We start from the raw sequence: 20,889 nt of genomic DNA on the forward strand, positions 1-20,889 counted from the left end.
TTTACAACACAGACACTACATTAAATAGCAAGACATTTTACATGAGATCATATTGCTGAGCTTTTTCTCCCAGGTTTGATTTTAAGCTGTGGTTTTGAACTCGGTCTGCATTGAGTGTCTCCTCAGCAGCATGCGCCTGGTCAGCTCCTTTGGGTGTCCAGGAGGAGCAGATGGAATGAAAGATTTCAGGTTTGGCTCTTTCTCACACAAACCACTCCCTCCACTGGAGCCGAGGAGGAGGGGAGTCTTTGAAGAGCTGATATTCAGAGGTGGCAGAGACTTGGGTCTGCATTGGGTGTGGTGGTGGTCCAACAAAAAGGCTCCAGACCCTCTGCGTTCATACCCAGAGAGCACTCTTCTATTGAGGCCTGGGGTTAATGATGGCTCCCTGGATCCCAGTGTGCTGGAGCAGTGTATCGGCACCAGCCTTTTGCTCTCTAGTGAGTCTCTTGCTCTTTGCTGGGGCTCCTCTGGGATGTTCTGAATAGCTACAGCTAGCTGGGGATCAGAGCTGTAGATGTCTGCCCCAAGCTTTCGCCTCTGGATGATGGTATAAAGGTTTGAAGATGCCAAGCTGTGAAGAGAGCTGCCAAGGTTTTTCCCGCCAGAAAAGGAGGAAGAAGAGCTAAGAGAGTCTCCAACAAGGTTCTCAGAGTGTAGGTTTGGATGAGAGGCAGAGTGGGATGAGAGAAGACCTGGTAAAGATATCTTTTGTCCTCCTTGTTTGACATGGTCCTTCTTTCTGTCTTCGCCAACTCCTTCATCCATTGGTAATCTTTCCTCAAGTCTTTTCAAGCTCTCTGTTGTTGAATTTCTAAAATTGTCACCATTCAGTTTGGGAACTCTGAGAGAGAGAACTTCAGTTTGGTGGATGTCTGGGCCATTTTCTGACTCATCACGAAGCTGTTGGGTGAGCAATGAGGCTGGGATCTTGAGCCAAGGCTCAGAGTTCAGTCTGAGGAGGGGCTGCTGAAGTCCATTACCCGCCGCTTGGCCAAGTCCTCGGAGGTGTGAGGGTGAACATGGATGGGAGCTTACACCACTACCTCCACAGAACTGGGCTTCTTTGAAAGAGAAGACTGGCTTGGGGGAACAAGAGGAGGTGGAGTTGCACAGTGGGGAGGTGATGAGCTGAATTTCAGATGGAGATGCAGGAGCTGCTGATGTGAGTTTATCTGAGTGGTCTAGAGGACCAAGGGGAGGCATGCTAAGGTACTGCTTTGCTTGGAGTTTCCCACATGGTAACTGGTCGGCTGTTATAATGATCACCTCCTTCCCTTGGGCCTTGCATGTGTCAAGCAGCAGCCTTACCACCTTCCAGTCCCCAGCTGTGACTGCATAGACCAGTGCTGATGTCCCAGTCTGATCCTCTAGGCTAATGTCTGCTCCGTTGGCCAGAAGCAGTGACACCACTTCAGGGCCAGCCTGCTCTCGACAGGCATGCATCAGAGCTGACTGCCCTGCCTTGTCCTGGATGTTGGGGTCTGCTCCCTTTTCTAGAAGAAACTGGACCAGCTTGACCTTGCTGGCGCTCTGGGCATCAGTATGCTGGGTCCTGCAGGCTACCATCAGGGGGGTCTGGCCTTGGCTGTCACTCTCGTTGATATAAGCCCCTCCCTCCAGGAGCAGACGCGTGAGTCGCAGGCGGCGGAGGAAGACTGCTTTCAGTAAGGGGTTACCTGAATCCAGAGCAACCTCAGAAACCCCACCTGCTCCCTCCATTCCTCTTGGTTCAAACTGATAGCTGTGGAGACTTTGAAGGAGAGGTTTCTGTGGATTATTCAGGAGACAAACGAAAGACTGTTAGAAAGAAGAACAACAGTAACGGCACAAAACCTACAAATTGCTTAACAAAGTCCCTCATCACCATGTTCTTTGTGTTCAGACTGATGTGAAATATCCTCCATTTTCTTCACCAGTAAATAAACTTGTATGATAAACAAGTAGTTCTAATGTTTGGAAAAGCGTATGTATGTAAACCATCAAGTATTTTCTTGCATACTGGATGCATTCATTATTTCCATTAGCACTTTGCTTCTGCAGCACTAGCAGAGGCAGCAGCTTTTCTATCAGCTTTTGTACCATTTGTCCTTGGTTCTCTCTATCACATCAGGCAACGTGCAGTTATGAATGTCGCAGACAGTAACATAGCATTATTCTGTGAGTCAGAGACTGAAAAAATTAGAAAAACAACACCTAATAACGTCTGCAAAAGATAAAAGACATTTTGTATTAGGCTAGATCAATCTAATAATACGCACAATGAGTCTTTGTGTTTGATTTGGAGTCATACATGTAATTTATGGACGTTGCAGTCCTTATAATCAACTCAGCAGTGGATCATTTTTCCTGTCTGTGAGAATGTAAATGTCCATAAACTCCAGATGGTAAGCAGTCTCTGAAATTAAAAAAACAAAAAAACAAACAGTATTTCTAAAACATCTCTGCACATTTTGTACATTCAGCTTCAATATAAAATGTTACTGACTGTAATAAAAGGGCTAATTCAATATGACACATTATGGCTCTTTAAATCAGTGGTTCCCAAAGTGGGGATAGGGGCCCCTTCAGGATCCATGACCCATAGTCAGGAGGTAATGTTCTCTGAATTATACAACTGTGCTGTTACATGTAAAAGGGCTCATCTACACACCCAGACCATTGCCTTCAATAAAAGAGGTATATTGTCTGTTTAACCACAGTAACTTTAGATCAATAGAAACTCTTCACAATCTCTGATGAATCATTTGTAAACAAAGAGAAATATGTTAAAATCAATCACCATAATCTGTTTGGTGTGAAACTGGTATGAAAACATTAGCTCTGGTTTGAAGCTCTGTTAGAGATATAGTTTTACAGTGGGAATATAAATGACTGTTCTGGCTTTTGGTCATGGGGACATTAATTCTGGTCCATGCTGTGACATATTAGATGACACTAATGCAGTTTAATGCTGGATGTCACCCACTGTGAAAGGTTCATCCTAAAGTACAGTAGAACCATGGCAGACTATCAATAACAATCTACTTTCTCTGTAGAAATAATCCATTCATTCTAAGTTGATCATTTCTTTGATATGATTATAGCCTAATGATTTTTTCATGATTTTCAATAATATATTCCATCTCTGCAATTTGATCTTTCATAATCCCCCAAATCCTACAAACTGGGCATTTAAAAACCTGTGTTATGGAGAGATATTTTGTCTCCTCAAGAATCAACATGCACCTTATGTTTCATGCACAGTGCATGAGTCATGTTGCACAGCATTTATCTGTAATAGCACTTGATGGGCTGTGTCCTATGTACCTGTGTACATACAGTATTTACAGTGTGTGTTGCTATTGGCAGTGCTCCACTTTCTACTGTAATATGTCCAGCACACATACTGCAGCCCATGTATACAGTAGTACATGTGATGGTCCACACTCAAAAAGCTACACAGAAATCCGTAAACATTTGTAGTTAGTATCTTCAGTGAAGATCATTTGTCACATCTCTATGCAGCCATTTTCCTCTCTTTGATATTTTGGCTTCGCTGTCCATTAAAAACTCAGCTGAATCCAGTTTAAGTTTTGCTCAATTCAATGCTCAGAAAACATTATTGATAAGTTTTGTTGCATTGGCTCAGACAGACATAAGTAGATGTGGTGTTTGTGTTTTCTTCTGCAGTCATTGTGCTGCTGCCGTCACCACTGACATCACTGCTGAACACGACTGAGCAACAGCTCGAGAATGAGCACAACATGCAGCTTGTTGGACAGATTAGATGGAGGTGGCTTCAATCATACTATTGTTTTTGGTTTATTATAATGATAATGGGGCATATTTTTATAATCTCATTGAAATGCATTGTTCCTGGAGTCTATTATGGCTTTTGTGTTTGAATCTGGCCTGTTTCTGGTGAACTTTCTTATGGGATGTGCAGAGCCGGTCTATTTTTTACTTTAACCTTTATTAAACCTTACATTATTAATCTGTTGCACTCTTTTCACAAAATTATCAAATCCTTTTTCCATGTCTACAAGGCCATCCACCACTTCCTTTTTTCCTCTGAACAGTCACGAAACAGCTGATTTTTACACATATTTTATTCCAATTTTTCACATCTTAACACCCTGCATAACTGGCAGTGACACGTGTTTTGCAGTTGTCACACCTTCTATTTTGTCCATTATGTGAAAGCTCTAAAAATTTGGAGCTACTGCACATGTACGAACAACTTCAGTCCTAATGTGCATGTGAAGATTTTCAACATTAACTTAATTACCCATATTTCCCAACAAGTGTTCTGCTCTTTACATTTGTGTGCTTATAACACACAGTTTACTGCAGTACATTGTTACCACTATGCCTGCAGTCTGCTAACCATTATGCAGATTGAGTTTAAAAAAACTCCACTTCACCTCAACAGGCTTGGCTCAACAATCATTCTCTAAGAGCCCACTACTGTCAGTGTGTGTGTATGTCTGTGTGTGTTCACATGCCAGTTTGTGCACATGTCAGAGTATTGTAACACATTCGCAAAGCAGGTTAACATGTGAGGACACAATATGTGTTCTCAGAAATGAAAGAATACTATGTTACATGGCATACTACATAATGTATCTTCAGCCACAACAAAGCTTAACAGTACACACATGTTCAGAGTTATCTAGATTCTGTAAACAGGTGACACAAACACAAAATTAAGTTCTAAATGTGCATAATTTCAAGTACATTTCAACAGTACTTACCAGTCTTCAGCCAGAATCAGTCCTCTTCTGCTGACATTTACTCTCCTGTAGCAGAACTGCGACTGACGTCCTTTCTGAGCAGGCGATGTTGAGTCAGTGTGTGGTGACAGTAAGTCAGAGGACGGATTTTCAGATTGTGTTTACTCCTCGGACAAAGTGTGTGATGAAAGACAGAGGGAGAGTGGGAGAGAAAGTGACACAGGCTTGTTGTCAGGCAGCTCTAAGAAATGGTTAATCCATCACTGCAGCAGCAGCGGCAGCAGCATCAGAAGCAAAGGTGCTCAGGAGAGTTAAAGAGAGGGAGGACAGGAGAGGTTGACAGGATGAACGCACAAGGTGACGCTCTATGGCAACCACAGCATGTCTGATTTGTCTTTTCATTAATGCAGGTGTGATTCAGCAAAGGACTGTCAAATGTGAAATTATCAAACAGGACAGGACTTTTCAGTTATGTGCAGGAAGGAAAATGATATTGTCTACCTTATCAATGACATCTCCATGACAACCATCAAGGAGGCTGAACTGCTGCACATGTTGTAATTGTGCTAAAGGAACTGCTCATTGTGGCTGTGTGGGAGTGTGTATGCACCTGTGTGTGAACAAGATCCTGAGCAGATATTTTGCATCCCTGCTGAGTAAAATCTGTAAATATTACAAATTACAAGTGTGTAATATTTAAGCTCAGTAATGTTGCAGTATTATAGTATGATGGGGATGTGAAAATGCTACTGATGTATTGACAGACTCAATTAAAATGTTAGGTTAGAATGTGCAATAACAGTATGACTGTGCTGCAGAGATTATGAAACTGATTTCTGCATTGTGCTATACACACTGCTTGGCTGTGTGAGTGCTTTAAACAAGATGTTCTCGTCTCTATCATCTGCTCTGACTATTACTTACCCAGCTGTTAACTGTCCAGTCCTCGGACTTGGTTGTAGCCATAGAAACACTGCGAATTCACGCCGCAGTTCGTGAATCAACCGCTAGATGTCAGCACTGGACTATGATTTTTTCCTTTCAGGGGGCAATCACCTGTAGATTTACCTCAGATTTACCTCAGTAAATTTCAAGAACGTTATTGAAATTATCGGATTGAATGTGAAGAGGTAGAAAAATCTTATACTCTGACAGATAGAAAAATGAATGTTATGAATTAAAGCTTAAAATGTCACATCTGTCAAATTTCATGACAAAAAAAAATCTAATTTTAGGGGAAAACATTACACTTTGACATTGTTTTTGCAAAACTGTCACATACTTTATTTTCTCTCTTATCCTTTTGTGTATTTTGAGATTCTTATTAAATACCATTTCATATTTTTACATGCACATTCAGACTTTTTATGATACATCCTCCTGAGATCCAGCAATGCATTTTTGTCCTCCATAGGGGACAAAAGTTTCACAGTTTTACTTTAAAAATATTGTCCATTGCAAAGGACATTCTATTAAAAATAAATAAATAAAAAGGTTTCTTTATGCAGTTTCCAATCAAGACAATTATTTAATGTAAAAAAGCTAAAACTTTCACTTTCCTGGGTCTCAGGAGGATATTTTTAAGAGGATACATTCTGTTTTATTTATCTCTATAAAACAAGCTACAGTATATGAACAGAATTTTTTTAGATAAATACATACGCTTTTTAATCTAAACCCTCAAACCCAAAAACTCTACAAATGTAGATCCTTGGTAGAGTAATGCAATTTTACAGTCATTTCGTTGTCGTAAAAAGCAATAAAAGTTAAATCTCTGCACTGACCCATGTGGTTCTTTAAAGCTAAATATATAGTATATTTCAACATCAAGCAGTTAAAGGCCTTTAAAGATGCATATATCATTGACCATGTTTAATTCAGTGTACAATATCAACCCATAAAGACCCAAACAGCCACCGACTATGTAAAATGTTTAATACCTGTTGATCCACTAATCATATCAATCCATGTAAGTAATTGGTGTAAAATGCAGTTTTTCATCTTTTCAGGGTCATCAGATATGACTTATTTGGACGTTCAGAGACTCCGTAGTTACCATGGAAACGCCATCATATTCTACAACATTGATTCACCAGTAAAACCCATGGAGTTGGATCAATGACAGTGGATGGAGACACTTGTTTTATGTTCAGTTAATAATATATTTTACAGGAAAAAGTCACTTTTTCTTCAGTTTTCTCTGTTTTTGATATAACTGTCAACTTTAATCTGAGCTTTTATGAACATCTATATGATCAGTAAATTAAATATAGGAAAATACACAATGTTCACAGAAAAAAACTCAGAATACAGAGGATGATGTCATAATAAATGCTAATAAATCACTTTAGAAAAGTTAAATATAGAGAAAAAAATGTTTTGGAAAGGCCACAAAACTGGTACTGGGTCTTTTTTGTCTAGGTCTAATTTTGTGTTTTAGTTGAAATAAATAAAGGAATTTGTTTGTGAGGTAGATACTGTTGCACCTCTAAAAGTCAAAGAGTGAAAACATTTGGTGCTTTCCTGTGAATGATGACATCAGTCTGATGTTTGTAATTGTTTTTCAGAGCCACAGTGTGGGATGAGGTGGATATTATCTGAGGAATTCAACATATTTGGGGGTGGTGGGAGTCTGGGGGTGAAATGGAGTCTGAGCATTGAGTTACAATGTCTCCCTAAGGTTTCTGATTTATTATTTTGTTTCACACTGAAGGTTTTATGGTAGAAGCTTCAAAAGTTGTAAACAAGTCAAGTAATTAATAAATACACCTAATAATGTATACAAGAGAGTTTTATTACAGCGATGAAACCTCGATGGTATGAAAAACACTGCAACGCTGCTCATTTGAGCTGTAGCCAAACAAGCCTCCATTACCTGTTCCCTCTGCCTGGTTCTGATGGAAATCACTACTGTGAACAAGGACTCTCAGCTGGACACCGGAGACACCCACGGGACTGTGTATGTTTAGTAATCATGACTAACCAGCACCTGCCTGATTGCCCTCTTAGGGAGAGAACACCAGTTGAGTTTTTATTTTAAGTTTTTTTTTTAGTCAGTGATCATCTGGTGGTTGACTGTAGGTGTAAAGCAGATGTTTTGCTGTTCTCATAACAAAGTCGGACAGTCTCAGCACACTGATACTATACACTTTTACACTGTATATGAATTAATGATTTTAGATTTTTTCAAGTGATTTACTGCACTATTACATACCACAGGGGGTAGCAAAAGTATGTAATTAGTGGACAATTTACAAACAGTCAATTTTAAAACAAGAAGAATTTTTATTTTTATTAATATATTATGCATGTTACACATACTGAAACTGAACCTCTACAATTAACCCATTCCTAGCTGTCATGTCAGGTGCCTTGGGGGCAAATGGGGGTTGGGTGTCTAGCTAAAGAGCACATCAGCCAACAGCTTCTCTGCTGGTCTGGGGAATTGAACCAGTGACCCTTCAGTTACAAGCTGCTGATCACAGTTGCCCCTGCAGTCATTACTAATATAAATAACAGATACGCTTTGATATTTACCTGTTTCACTTGAATGTTCTGACTGTCTTCTGTACTCTGTTTTCTGTATTTTGCAGCTGTAAACACTGCAGTTTCTCCATGGTGGGATCAGTAAAGTCATATCTTATTGCTTAGCTCAGTATTGCAGTAGCAGTCTTTGTGGTCAGAATTATCACTAAACAAACAAGCAATTAAATAAATAGACAGAAAAGTACAACTTTGCACTAAATAAATACATAAAACATTCTTTTTTATGTACATATGAGCTTGTCATGTACATTTCATATATGTTTTTTCATTTTATTCAAAGATTTGTCCCCCCAATTTTTTTTGTTGTTGTTTGTTTTTTGGAATGAAACAAGGTTTTCTTCCCTCTTCTTCACATTAAACATACAAATTCAAAAGGTACGAACAATTATCAAAAATTATCAATGTGTTTGAAAGTTAATAATAAATGTGATGTCTTGCTATGTTCCAGTATTTTCTAAGTTATAGATAAATGAAACCCTCTGCTTCTGTTCTTGGGGCTAAATTGCATCTGCGTCATCTCTGGCCAAGTCGTCATCACCAGTTTTGATAGATGTTACAGAATTTCTATTTTTCTGGCAGGACAGAAAAATAACATTGGTTAAAACTACATTTACATTGTATTGTGCAAAACTGTATATTAGCAGTAGCTATAACAGACTGCAGGAGTACGAGGATATGAGAAAGGACTCATTCTGAGTTAGACATACTGTCCTTTTCCAAAAATTAAACCACATCAGATCAAATACATTTGGTTGAACCACTCTTTAAGAAAGACATCTGTGCTAAAGTAACTGTCATTACCTAAACAATCCAATCATTTTCAGTGATTACATGTAGCAGTCATAGCAGGCGCAATAATAGTAATCCTCCATAATCCCTTGCTGGCTTTATCAACAGATGAGAGCTCTGTTATAAAAGCCCCTTATGTCTCCACCCAGGACCACCCACCACTCCATGTCACTTGTAAATGATCCCAGAAAGCTATTTGTTCAGAATGTGTAGTTTTTGTAAATATTCTCACAACTTTCAGCAAGGAGTATCAGATTAAATACACAGATAGTTTGGGTCAGTCATACTCAAATCTTAAGTCTAATCTAAAAGTGAATATTTCCAAAAGCTAAACGTGACACTTTTATTTATCAGTTTAAGGCTTTAACCAGTATATTATCTCCAGTGGCTCATACAGCAATGCATATGGTTAAAGTTTATCCATAGACAAACTTTCAAAAAATGAGCACTCTTTTTTCATCTGGTTCATGATCCAAAATGTTTACTGTTTCCCTCATGATACTCCCACCCACTTACATTTCAGCAGCAGGCAGATGTTTTCAGTAGTACACTCTAATAAACTCAGTGCCCATCACCACACAGCAGACAGACAAAGTCAGCCACAGTGGAGCTTTTAGATGAACCACATATTCCTCAGGACTGACTAGAAGGGAGGTGAATTTCAGAATACATTTGTCGGGTTAGTGGATCGTAATGATACTTATGGTCTGTAAATAAACATCATCTGAGGAGTCAGACTCAGATACTGTAACTATTTAATGTTTAGAGGAGGGTTTTTTTCTCTCTTTCTCTTTTTCTTTTAGAAAAACACTAAATGACATCCATTCAGTCATTCATTCATTCATTATCTGAACCCGCTTTATCCTCACTAGGGTCATGGGGGTCGCTTGGAGCCTATCCCAGCTACTTACGGGCGAAGGCGGGGTACACCCTGGACATTTCACCAGTTTATCGCAGGGCTGACATATAGAGACAAACAATCACTCTCACATTCACACCTACGGGCAATTTAGATTAACCAATTAACCTATCAGTGCATGTCTTTGAATACTAAATGACATTACTACAATAAAATACTTTGGAAAATACTGGAAAATAAATAAGTCCCAAGCTCAATATTTCGTTGAACCACCTGTAGCTTAGATTACATGCATTCACCTTGACATCGTTTCACTTATACAGTGTCAACATTTAGTTCCATAACATTGTTGATCCTAGACTTGACTAATTGAGGCAACCCTAGAACATAACGTTGCCTCCACAGGCTTGTTCTGTAGGTACTAGGCATTATGGGTAATCACTTCATCCACAGGGTCAATCTGGACTCATCAGACCACATGACATTTTTCTATTGAAACACGGTCCGATCTTTATACTCTATTAAACTGATGGCTGTTTAAGAAATGAGAAGCTACTCATTGTATCAGTTAAAGAACCTGTTGGAGCTGAAACATATTAATCACTGCAGTAATGATCCAATGGAAGGATCTGAACTATTTGCTGAGTTAAATCCATGTGATGACTTTTTTTATCTAGGCTGTGTATTTTGCTGCATTACATACTGCAGTGCATCATGTGTTGTGAGAGTGGACAGCTAAACAGCAGAACAAGTGTGTAACTTGACGTGCTCCCCTTCAGGCTGAAAAACACTGCAGCAGTCGCAGCAGTGGAAAGTGACCAGTGTGTGTCTGGTGCCTGGCTGTGATGCAACATGCATGTCCTTGCCCTCTCCTCTAACCTCAGAGGGATTGTTTCTCTCTGTGCTCCTCCCCAGTTTCACTACTGATACTAAGCCGCAGTGAGTTTTTTTATTTTTTTTCATTTGTCAGCATTGTTGCTGTTTGCTTGTGGATGCAGAGGTCAGATATGGCCATTAATGCTTTGTAACTGAGACACCAAAGGATGACTTTAACCTACCTTAGCAGTTAATGAGGAGGCTTGTCAAGACTTTGCTGTGTTTATCTACAAAATTATAATAAAATAAATCTCAGGCAGAACATTTTGTGCATTTACTGTTTTACACTCTGCATCTTCTTTCTGCTGCTTCTCAACATGAACTTAGAAGGCAATGCTAATGTCATCTGTTTCAATCTGGAAATCCATATTCAAAACCGATTGAAAATCAATGTAAATGAGGAACCATCCAAAGTACTCTTCTGTTCTGTGGTATCATCTTTCTATCAGCCATTAGAATATTCAACGTGTGTTTGCGCAGAGGAATTTCAGGCTCAAGGTGGGTTACTGTAGGAGTTAACATGTGGTCCCCTGTTTTAACATCCCAGTGGATACAGATCTGCGCCAGCGTGGGTTTGATTATTCTCAGTCAGATGTGGGTGGCAGTGCATCTGCTGCACAAGGAAAGATGCACTCTCGCTTCAACTGAGAGTGTGTCTTTGTCACAACATCCCACTATTGAATAAAACCTCAACAGGTCACTGCAGAATAAAGTAGGGTTAGACTTCATCACAGTAAACTGATACTAAGCTGCCTAACAGATTAGACTGGCATCGTCTGTGTGCTGCATTGTGTCTTTTGACTGTGTTCATCTGTGTGGAAGTGTGATTGTGCATGTGAATGTAATACAGATGTCATCAGCTACATGATACCCAAGCTGTTAAAATGTTTGCTTCAGACCTTACTCTAACCTGACCCTGACCTTAAAATAATTGTGGTATGAGGGGAAAAGGTTGAAGCTGCTTAGGGTCTCCACTGCCTTTACCTCCTGCACAAATTCCCCTCCTACACATATTAAAACATTACAGTCTTCAGTGCAAAGGCGACGACACAGAGATGTATGCACACACAGACACACACCCATAAACATCTGTCCCTGTGCATTTACATGCACGCACAGAAACGGTCTGCTAAAGCACAACATCTGTTTGTGCTTTCAAGATAGATTGGAGTTTCAACACAAACACCCATCCCCTGAGGCGTATCATCAGTTTACAATAATAGAAACTTCTGCTTTTATCCACCGTTCATGTGGAACAGACCAACTGAGAGTCAGCATCTGTAGGATAATACACTGATAGCACTGGTCTACATTTTAATTTTAGAAATGTATTGTCTCAGAGATTAAATGTTCTAAATCTTACATACTTTAATAACATGAATGGCAAAAGTGATGGTTAGTTGATGTTTTCACTGCATATGATAAAAAGCTATTACACATATATATTGGTTTATGTACTTTTATACAACATATAAGTCTCCCACCATAAACAGCCTGTAAAGTGAATGTATTTCAAAGTGCAGACAGTGTTTTGAAATTTCACATTTTGACCCCAGACTGTATCTTACAAACTACAGCCAAAAAGCATTTTTGACTTCATTTTTATGTATGAGGGACTCAAACTTGGAAAATTGTCAACATATTTTTATTCAGTAGGCATTTTATTTGTACACCATGTGTTATGATTCAGTCAAAGTTTAGTTAACCAAGTCTTTTAAAAGTAACAATGTTTTTTCTCTGCAGCATATGGGCAGTTTTTTTTTAAAATCTTTCCTTCAAAAAAAAAAAAAAAAAAAAAATTAATTGAATTAATCTTTTTTACCAGTATTCTTTCATTTTAGTCTTGCAGAATTTTTTGTATTATTAGTTAGTCTCCATGTTTGTATGAAAGACGCTGTATATAAGTAAAGCTAAACTGCACTGCATTTTGACAATTTGACGGTCAAGTTGAACTAAAAACTAAATTAGAACATTAAGAGATTATCCCTGTTATAGGCCAACTATTTTTGAAACAGAATCTAAAAGAAGGAAAAATAAAATAAAGAGATGACATCTATTTCTCAGTGGCCGACCCTAAACTTCATCAAACTACATTCCCATACCCCCCCCCCCCCCCCCGGTTTTTGCCGTTCTCTGATAGGCTCCAACCGTTCAACTTTTGGCCTCTCACGCGCCTCTGTGCACCTGTAGGCGTTTAAGGGCTCGTGCGCTCCTGTGAGGCGCAGCGGGCAGACAGCAGCGCGCGACGCGGCGGGTAGCAGCGACCTGTCTCTTTAAGTTGGTGTCAAAGCCGATTACCGCTGATCTCCGTCGTGATTCTGTTTTCACCGTCTGTTCCCTGAATCTATTTTTGTTGTGCGTTGCTGACGCTACAATAGGCTTTCTTATTTCGATACATTTTTTACCGCGCGGCGACGAGCGCCCGCTCCTCCGTCGTTGTCTCGAGCGTCCGGTAACTCCGAGTTAAAGTTTGGACCATGGGCACGCGCTGAAGTCTTTGTCTTTCTGCGGCTCAGCTCGGTAGGACATCCCAGAGTAAAGCCTCAATTTGGCGAGAGGGATGTGCGCTGCGCCGCGGACACTACAACTTTTTATACCATGGTAAGCCTGGATTACCTTTAACAGCAAACCCACATTTTCACCGCTTTCGCTCCGGTGCACAAAACAATGGTAACATCTGAAGGTACGATGTGATGCTTTGGGTTCTCATTTGAAGTCGGCAGTAAATAAAAACAGTCGCATAAAATGCAGAAGAGCGTGCGGTACAATGAGGGACACGCTCTGTATCTGTCGGTGGTCGCGCGTAAAGAGGGCACCAGGCGGGGCTTCCTGAGCAAGAAGACCACGGAGAACAGCCGCTGGGCCGAGAAGTACTTCGCCCTCTACCAGAACGTGCTCTTCTACTTCGAGAACGACCAGAGCACGAGGCCCTCCGGTATATACCTGTTGGAGGGATGCACGTGCGAACGGGCACCGGCGCCCAAGGTGTCCGCCATCAGCAAGGAGCCCACGGAGAAACAGCAGGTGCGTGGAGGGGGCAGGAGTGGAGGGACGTCCCGGTCACAGAGCCTTCAGATTTGTTTTTATCACCCTGGAAATGTATTACACAAATTATTATTATTATTATTATTATTATTATTATTATTATTATTATTAGTTGTTGTTGTTGTTGTTGTAGGTCAGATTAACATCAGTAGAAAGTAGTTTATTTAAAAGGAACACATATTGTGCCTTATTTCTTGGTTGAAAAACAGTTTATCATCATTTGACATTTTTAACAAAAAGCATATAGGCTACCTCATTATATTTTAGAAGCAAATATTGCACTTTTCATTCCACATCTAGTTCAAGAAACTTTAGTTAACACTTGCTTTTCAGAATGAAATTATTAGTAGTGTACAAAAATAACTTATACAGTATCCCAAGCAGTATAAGTACACATACAATAATTAAAAAGAGCCCCGTGAATGATCTATTGTGTACTTCCTATTCTTCTTTAAGTAGGCCTATTAATGTTAATACTACATAAGTAAGGTTCTGAATGCAGGACATTAACGTTTAACACTGTATTTACTACATGCTCCTTATTTTAGAGTACACTGTACAGTAGTATTGCTACCGTTACGATATTCTCCACCACTGCACATATGTCACATTTGTTTTGATCTGTTATGGTGTGGAGCTGAAAGGAAGGAAAGATGCCGTTTCCATTTAACATTGCTACTTCTGGTCCACACACAGAGGTATTAATTTTCAACACATCTCTTGAGTGAGTTGGCACTTACACCACCTTCATCAGGAATCACTTGATGTTACAAATGTGTGAAAAACATCACCTTCTCTGGTTTAGAGCAAAATTAGATTAAGAAGAAAATCATCTGCCTCCTTTTACATTTGTAATAATATGTGTCATGATGACAAGGACATAAAAATCCCCATCCTTTTGTGACATCAGATCCTAACTTTAAATGACCTATATTTCAGTGTTATGAGGTTGATGTCGGCAGAATTTGGATGATTGTATAAACTTGTGTTTTGTTGTGGAAAGCTAATTTTCCTCTGATGCAGACACCCAGTTGTTTAACAGTGAAGGTTATAATTTATTTATTTGTTCCACAAACTGGATCATATCTCATTTTCCTATCAGTATACAGGTTATCTGGACTACTTGGCTGCATATTACTCACATGCAGTTCATGATACTGTTACCAAATCCCTGTTCATAAAGACAAAGTGCAGACATGTTGCAGTATATTCTCAGCTTTAGTGTCTCTGCTCACACGTTCTGGTGAGGTGAGAATCTGCATAAACACATGAGTAGCTGTGCAGGTTGCTAAATTTTGAAGCTTAAATGAGGTTGGCTAGGTTGTCACTGTGTGTGCATTTATTTATCTATTAGTGTGGCCTTTTATTCCATGTTAAACCCTGTCAGCAATGCAGATAGATTTCCATCCACTTTTGGACAATTCCAGCAATCCCAGTGACCATTTGTTCATGTGAAGAAAACTCTTGGGTTCAAAGAAATCCTCACACTGTCTGGATGTTTAAAGATAAGACAGTTTTCTGTCATTTTACTCAAAAGAGGAAAGTATTACAAGAGCAGCATGTACTTAAAGAACCCAGTCGTAGTATCTCCATCATGGAGTTAAATTGCATCAGTACTTTCAAAAATTTGCTGTTTATAGGATGACATTGAAATATATTTTAAGTCTATAATATAGTAATATTTTATTCATTTATTTTTTGCAATGACTGACTCTTTATTTTAATATTATTAAAGGTTCAGTGGGTAATATTTAATGACACTGAGGTAATCAGCTGATTATTCACCCACTTCTACCTACAGTAACCACAAAAAAACACAGATGTTTCTGATTAGAGTCAATGCTCGTTTAGTCCGTTCTGGGCTTTTAGTTAAGGAGATGTTAACTCTGGTTCATGCTCAAACATAGTATCAGATGAAGAATGAAGGATGTAATGCATCCTAAAACTGGATGCCAACTGCCCATGAAAGAAAAAAAGAAGAGACAGTCCTGTCAGACCGACTGTAGAAAATGGGTGGACTCCCATGTAGATTTTAATGATTCATTCTAACAAAAACACAATAATTATTATTTATGTGTACTATACAGTAATGAAAATAGGATTATGAATATTATATTACATTTCTGCAATTATATCCACCTTTTAGATCGTACATGTTGGACCTTTAATAAGGTTTGCAACTGTAATCATACACTACAGTATGAAAAGGAATAATCATGCATAGTTGCACGATGCAAATAACATTTATTATCCAAACTGATTGTAGTAAAATCAGAACTTCACAATAAATAAAAATGCCAATACTTTAACATTAGCCTACTTCCTTTCTATTTATTCTATTCATTGTTGTTATAAGGTTATGATGGTTAGTAAGAATTGTACAGACAGTTGATATACTCAGTACAGTGGTCCATTTCTAAGACAATCAATATTATATAATTTTCTGCCTTTTGAAGTGTTACAGCTTTTGTTTCAACCACACTGCAGTATGGTGGTATATGAGAAACCTACACTTTATTGGAAATTAAACTTGACCACAAATTCATCCATACATTGCTCAACACTTCTGTGTAGCAGTTTTATTCATATATATATATATATATATATATATATATATATATATATATATATATATATAGATATAGATATAGATATAGATATATATATATATATATATATGAATAAAACTGCTACTAAAAGCAAGACACAGACAAACCACAGAGGAATACGTAAAGTAGCTATTTCCTTTTCATACCCATGTAGTCTAAGGGCGAGAAATTCAGTCAATCATCTCTATCTTATGATCAAAGCCTCTCTGTCTCTTACACTTCCACAAAGACAGTGAAGGAGAACACTGATGTAAAGTGGCAGCCCATGTAGTGTGACAGGCTGGCATTAGAACCACAGGGGGCTGCCTGCACTGTAGCTACTGTTTACTCCTCACTGCTGTGAGTACAGCGCTGATGGTCCACTGGGGAGCCAGATAGGACATTAACACTTAGCCACATTTAAAGCAGATCATACAGGACAGATTTTAACTAGAAAGGTTTAATCTCAAACTTGCAGCTGCATCTATCTTTAAAATGAGAGGCAGCGATGCTGTGGCAGGTTGCTGATGTGGCAGATGTGTGCCACACGAGGCTGAGTGGACACATAAGGCTGAATGGAAGCATATCTAATGCCCAGTCTAAAAGTAACAAGATTCATGACACTGTTTGATCCCAACATAATGAAGTCCACTTTGATTCTGATGACAGGTTTAATCTAAGGTAGCGAACAACAATGAAGTCAGATGAAACATCAGAGGGGATCAAAGTGCTCTTATATAATTGATAACTCGGCTCTTTTGATGCCCACTCTCTTTGCAACCACTCAGCCACTCTTGGCAAAATGCATAATCAGTCATCTGAATCTGATGATCAGTATAGCCATAATAATCTTCTTCATTAATGTCTTTTATTATCCAATAAATTGCACATCAAAGTAGAGACTTTAACTGTTGTTTTAGTTTGATGAAGTCGCTGCTTTGGTTGTATAGCCTCTCTATGCAGCTTCTTCACACAGGATGTTCACACAGGAGGGCAAATGTTGTCTGGTTAAATAAAGCTACTCAGAAAAAGAACTTCAAACTTCACTTAATTTGTTTAGTGCAAAATATTCAAGAATAGAGGAAAAAGTGGGAGGAACTGACTACTGCTCAGAGCCAGTCTAAAATGCAAATGCTCCGTTGAGTGTTAGTGTGGCTGTTGGAGTGATGTAGATTTGGTCTCAGCACTGGTAGAGACACAACCACTGTCCCCAAATAAGTTAATATGAACTAATTTTAAGATAATTTTAAGTATTGAGAAGATAAGATCTCATGAAACCAGTTTGTTCTGATAAAGAGTTTGAAATAACGTTTCCTAAATAAATTCAAGACCAAATATTTTGACTTTCAAAGACCATATTCCCTCAAATTAATGCTGATGCTTCTCAGTAGAACCACAAAATGGGCTGTCGTTCATAGTTAGGACTTCACCTGAACCCTGAATATGCATCTGCATCCTCATCAACTTCTCAAACTTGCTGCTGATTTTCATTCAAAACAATGAATTAATGTGACAGTTTAATAGGATTCATCTCACAATTTAATATAAATGTAAATGTGCTTACTCCTGCTGACAACCTAAGTCCACAGATAAGTTGGCTTATGTTAGTTGATATTATCTTAGCACAGGTAGCAGGTTTTCATTTTACAACAACATGGCATCTGACATCTTACACCCTAGGTGACAAAAAAACCATCTGCATGGATGCAGTACATGCAATAGCAGAAAACACTAGTTACTGGATGTAATTTTGACTATGTTTAAGTGTGTTTAAGTGTAATATTGTTTCAATATAACCATTAAAGAGTCCATTTTAGTTGTGTATGTAAGAAAAAAGCTGAAGAGATAAATACCCTCTTTTTTCCCAAATGTTTGACTAACAGATGACAGGCTCACCTGGCTGCTTCGTGTTTGTGTTGTGAATGATGACAAATGCCTTAAATAAGTGAACTCAAGATTAAGTATACAGAAAAATCCCAGCTACCAACAGGTGAAGGCAGGGTACACTCTGGACGCCAGTTCATCACAGGGCTGACACATACAGATGAACCACCAGTCACTGTCACGTTCACATCTACAGGTGATTTAGACCAATTATCCTATTAAGGTGTATGTCCTTGGACGCTGGGAAGAACCTGGAGTACCCACCGAGAAACCACATAGACACGGAGAGAACATGCAAACTCCATACAGAAAGGCCCACACTGGCCAGTGCTAGAATCACAATCTTGCTGTGTGGCAAAATTAACTGGCAGTTTTGTTTTAAAAGGCTGGGTCAGATTTGGAGTAAGTTCTATGGGTTTCGTCTCTGCTGCCCACCCTTTAGCTTTATGCTAATGGTACTGCCCACTATAGGCTACTTACCCATGCAGCAACAGGCTACCTGACCAATGTGTTTCCATGGTGACGAGGGTTGATAGTTGAAGTGGCTTACGTACTGTAGCACATACAGCAAGTTGGATGTGGAAGGAACAGAGGCATAGTAAAGTACAAAATGTGGCTCCAGTGACAGAAAATAGAATCATGAGAGGTGGTCTGGGATGAAAAGGAAAACACTAATGACTGGATAAAAGATAAAAATAATCATGTAAATAGTTCAGTTCCACAGTTAATGTAGGCCAGATATAGTACTGCAATACTACTAGTATTACAGTGAAATGATTAAAGGAAGGTTCATTAACGCTGTCTGTGTTTGTGGGTCTGTGTATAAGGATGGTAGTGCTTTGGGAGGCTGCTGTGCTTGACTAAGAATAGCATCCTTGCTGGTCCTTTAGCCTGCAGACACTGTCTGAATACCAAGTCAACACAACTGCACCTCACACAGACTCTGCTACACATGACTGGTACCTGAGCTATTTGTAGCCTCACTTTACTGTACTCCATGTCTGTCTGTCTGTCTGTCTGTCTGTCTGTCTGCCTCCATCTATACATTCCTACCAACACAATATTTTAATGTAAATTATACTGCAGAGAATAAACACTACATTAATTTATACAATTCATTAGTAACTGTAAAAGAGATTATAAATGATCAGTTTAGTGTGAAGATGATTATTTTCCCTAAAGTATTTTACTTCTTTCCTTTGGAAGTTTTAAAATAATAGAAGTGTTTTTCACAGCAAGCTTTTTGTCAACCACAATTTCTACATTCCTCTCTCCTTTCTTATCTGAGTTATGTGTTAGCATTACCATCCATCCATCCATCCATCCATCCATCCATCCATCCATCCATCCATCCATCCATCCATCCATCCATTCAGTGACCCTACAGTAGTTGTTCTCTGCTTTTGAATGAAGCCATTTGCTGCTATTTTTGTGTTTTGGCCATAGTTTCTGTGCTGCTGGTCTTGCACTAAGTGCTTTTAAATCCAACCCATTCCCTCCCATCCACCTCCTGCCTACTGAGGAAAGGCAAAGAGAAGTGATTACCTCACTACTAATTATGTTGGTATTACATGTATTCATGATTTTCTAAATCTGATCAATGGGAATATTTTACTCTGGCCGCAATACTGTTCATACACCAAGATTAAATACCTCTGATCAGGTTATTTAACAGGAATACAGGGTGGGGAAGCAAAATTTACAATATTTTGAGGCAGGGATTGAAAGACAGTGTATGACCAATTAGTTTATTGAAAGTCATGAGAATTTATTTGCTACAAGAAAATTTACATAATAGAAAATGTTTTTATTCTATGTGTCCTCCTTCTTTCTCAATAACTGCCTTCACACGCTTTCTGAAACTTGCGGAAGTGTTCCTCAAATATTTGGGTGACAACTTCTCCCATTCTTCTTTAATAGTATCTTCCAGACTTTCTCGTAATAGTTTTGCTCATAGTCATTCTCTTCTTTACATTATAAACAGTCTTTATGGAGACTCCAACTATTTTTGAAATGTCCTTTGGTGTGACGAGTGCATTCAGCAAATCACACACTCTTTGATGTTTGCTTTCCTGATTACTCATATGGGCAAAAGTTTCTGAAAAGGTATGGATAATAGTGTTAGGTATGATTATGACATCAATATATGTTTGGTTTCAAAACAATTGGCGTAGTGCCTGCTGAGAAAAAACAACTAAATGTTCATTGTAAATTTTGCTTCCCCACCCTGTAGTAATATGTGCATGTAAATATCCTTAAGAGCAAAATAAGTTACATTAAGTTAAAAAAAAAATTAAAAAAAAAAGGATTGAATCAAAATTTGAACTAGGAAGAGACAAATGGAAATTGAAGACTTTAAAGTTATTTTAACTTAAAATGGGCTCTTTACATTTTACACTTTGTGTATAGAGTGATGTGGTTTTTAGTTTTAGAAGTGTTAGAAGAGTCTATGTAAACATCCCCATTGATGTCATCAGGGGTTATTTCTGCTTGAGATTGAAAACTTTAAATAAATAACCAAGATCCTGAGTAACAGACTTCAATCTCAGGACTTTAGTTTGTGCTCTTTGTGAGTGAAAAAGAGGTG

The 20,889-nt window shown here is 38.7% G+C and overlaps 2 protein-coding genes across 5 annotated transcripts in view; one reads left to right on the forward strand and one right to left on the reverse strand.

Annotated features, from left to right (window-relative positions):
- Nucleotides 1-20,889, reverse strand: part of ankrd34ba (ankyrin repeat domain 34Ba) — a 27,636-nt gene continuing 6,747 nt past the window's right edge. Inside the window, exons 2-5 of the mRNA XM_030148319.1 lie at nucleotides 5,640-5,771; nucleotides 4,737-4,879; nucleotides 2,294-2,398; nucleotides 1-1,770 (exon numbers count right to left, since the gene is read on the reverse strand). Of these exons, the coding sequence (XP_030004179.1) occupies nucleotides 82-1,722 (1,641 nt within the window). The 5' untranslated portion in view covers nucleotides 1,723-1,770; nucleotides 2,294-2,398; nucleotides 4,737-4,879; nucleotides 5,640-5,771 and the 3' untranslated portion in view covers nucleotides 1-81. The remainder of the gene's footprint in view (nucleotides 1,771-2,293; nucleotides 2,399-4,736; nucleotides 4,880-5,639; nucleotides 5,772-20,889) is intronic.
- rasgrf2a (Ras protein-specific guanine nucleotide-releasing factor 2a) overlaps nucleotides 13,033-20,889 on the forward strand; it is a 25,469-nt gene continuing 17,612 nt past the window's right edge. For 2 of the 4 annotated variants that reach the window (XM_030148317.1, XM_030148318.1), the window contains exon 1: nucleotides 13,033-13,809. In XM_030148317.1, the coding sequence (XP_030004177.1) occupies nucleotides 13,531-13,809 (279 nt within the window). In that variant the 5' untranslated portion in view covers nucleotides 13,033-13,530. The remainder of the gene's footprint in view (nucleotides 13,810-20,889) is intronic. The other 2 variants (XM_030148314.1, XM_030148315.1) reach the window with 1 other exon arrangement.

The sequence above is a fragment of the Sphaeramia orbicularis genome, chromosome 12 (genome assembly GCF_902148855.1).
Source record: "Sphaeramia orbicularis chromosome 12, fSphaOr1.1, whole genome shotgun sequence".
NCBI classification, from domain to species: Eukaryota; Metazoa; Chordata; class Actinopteri; order Kurtiformes; family Apogonidae; genus Sphaeramia; species Sphaeramia orbicularis.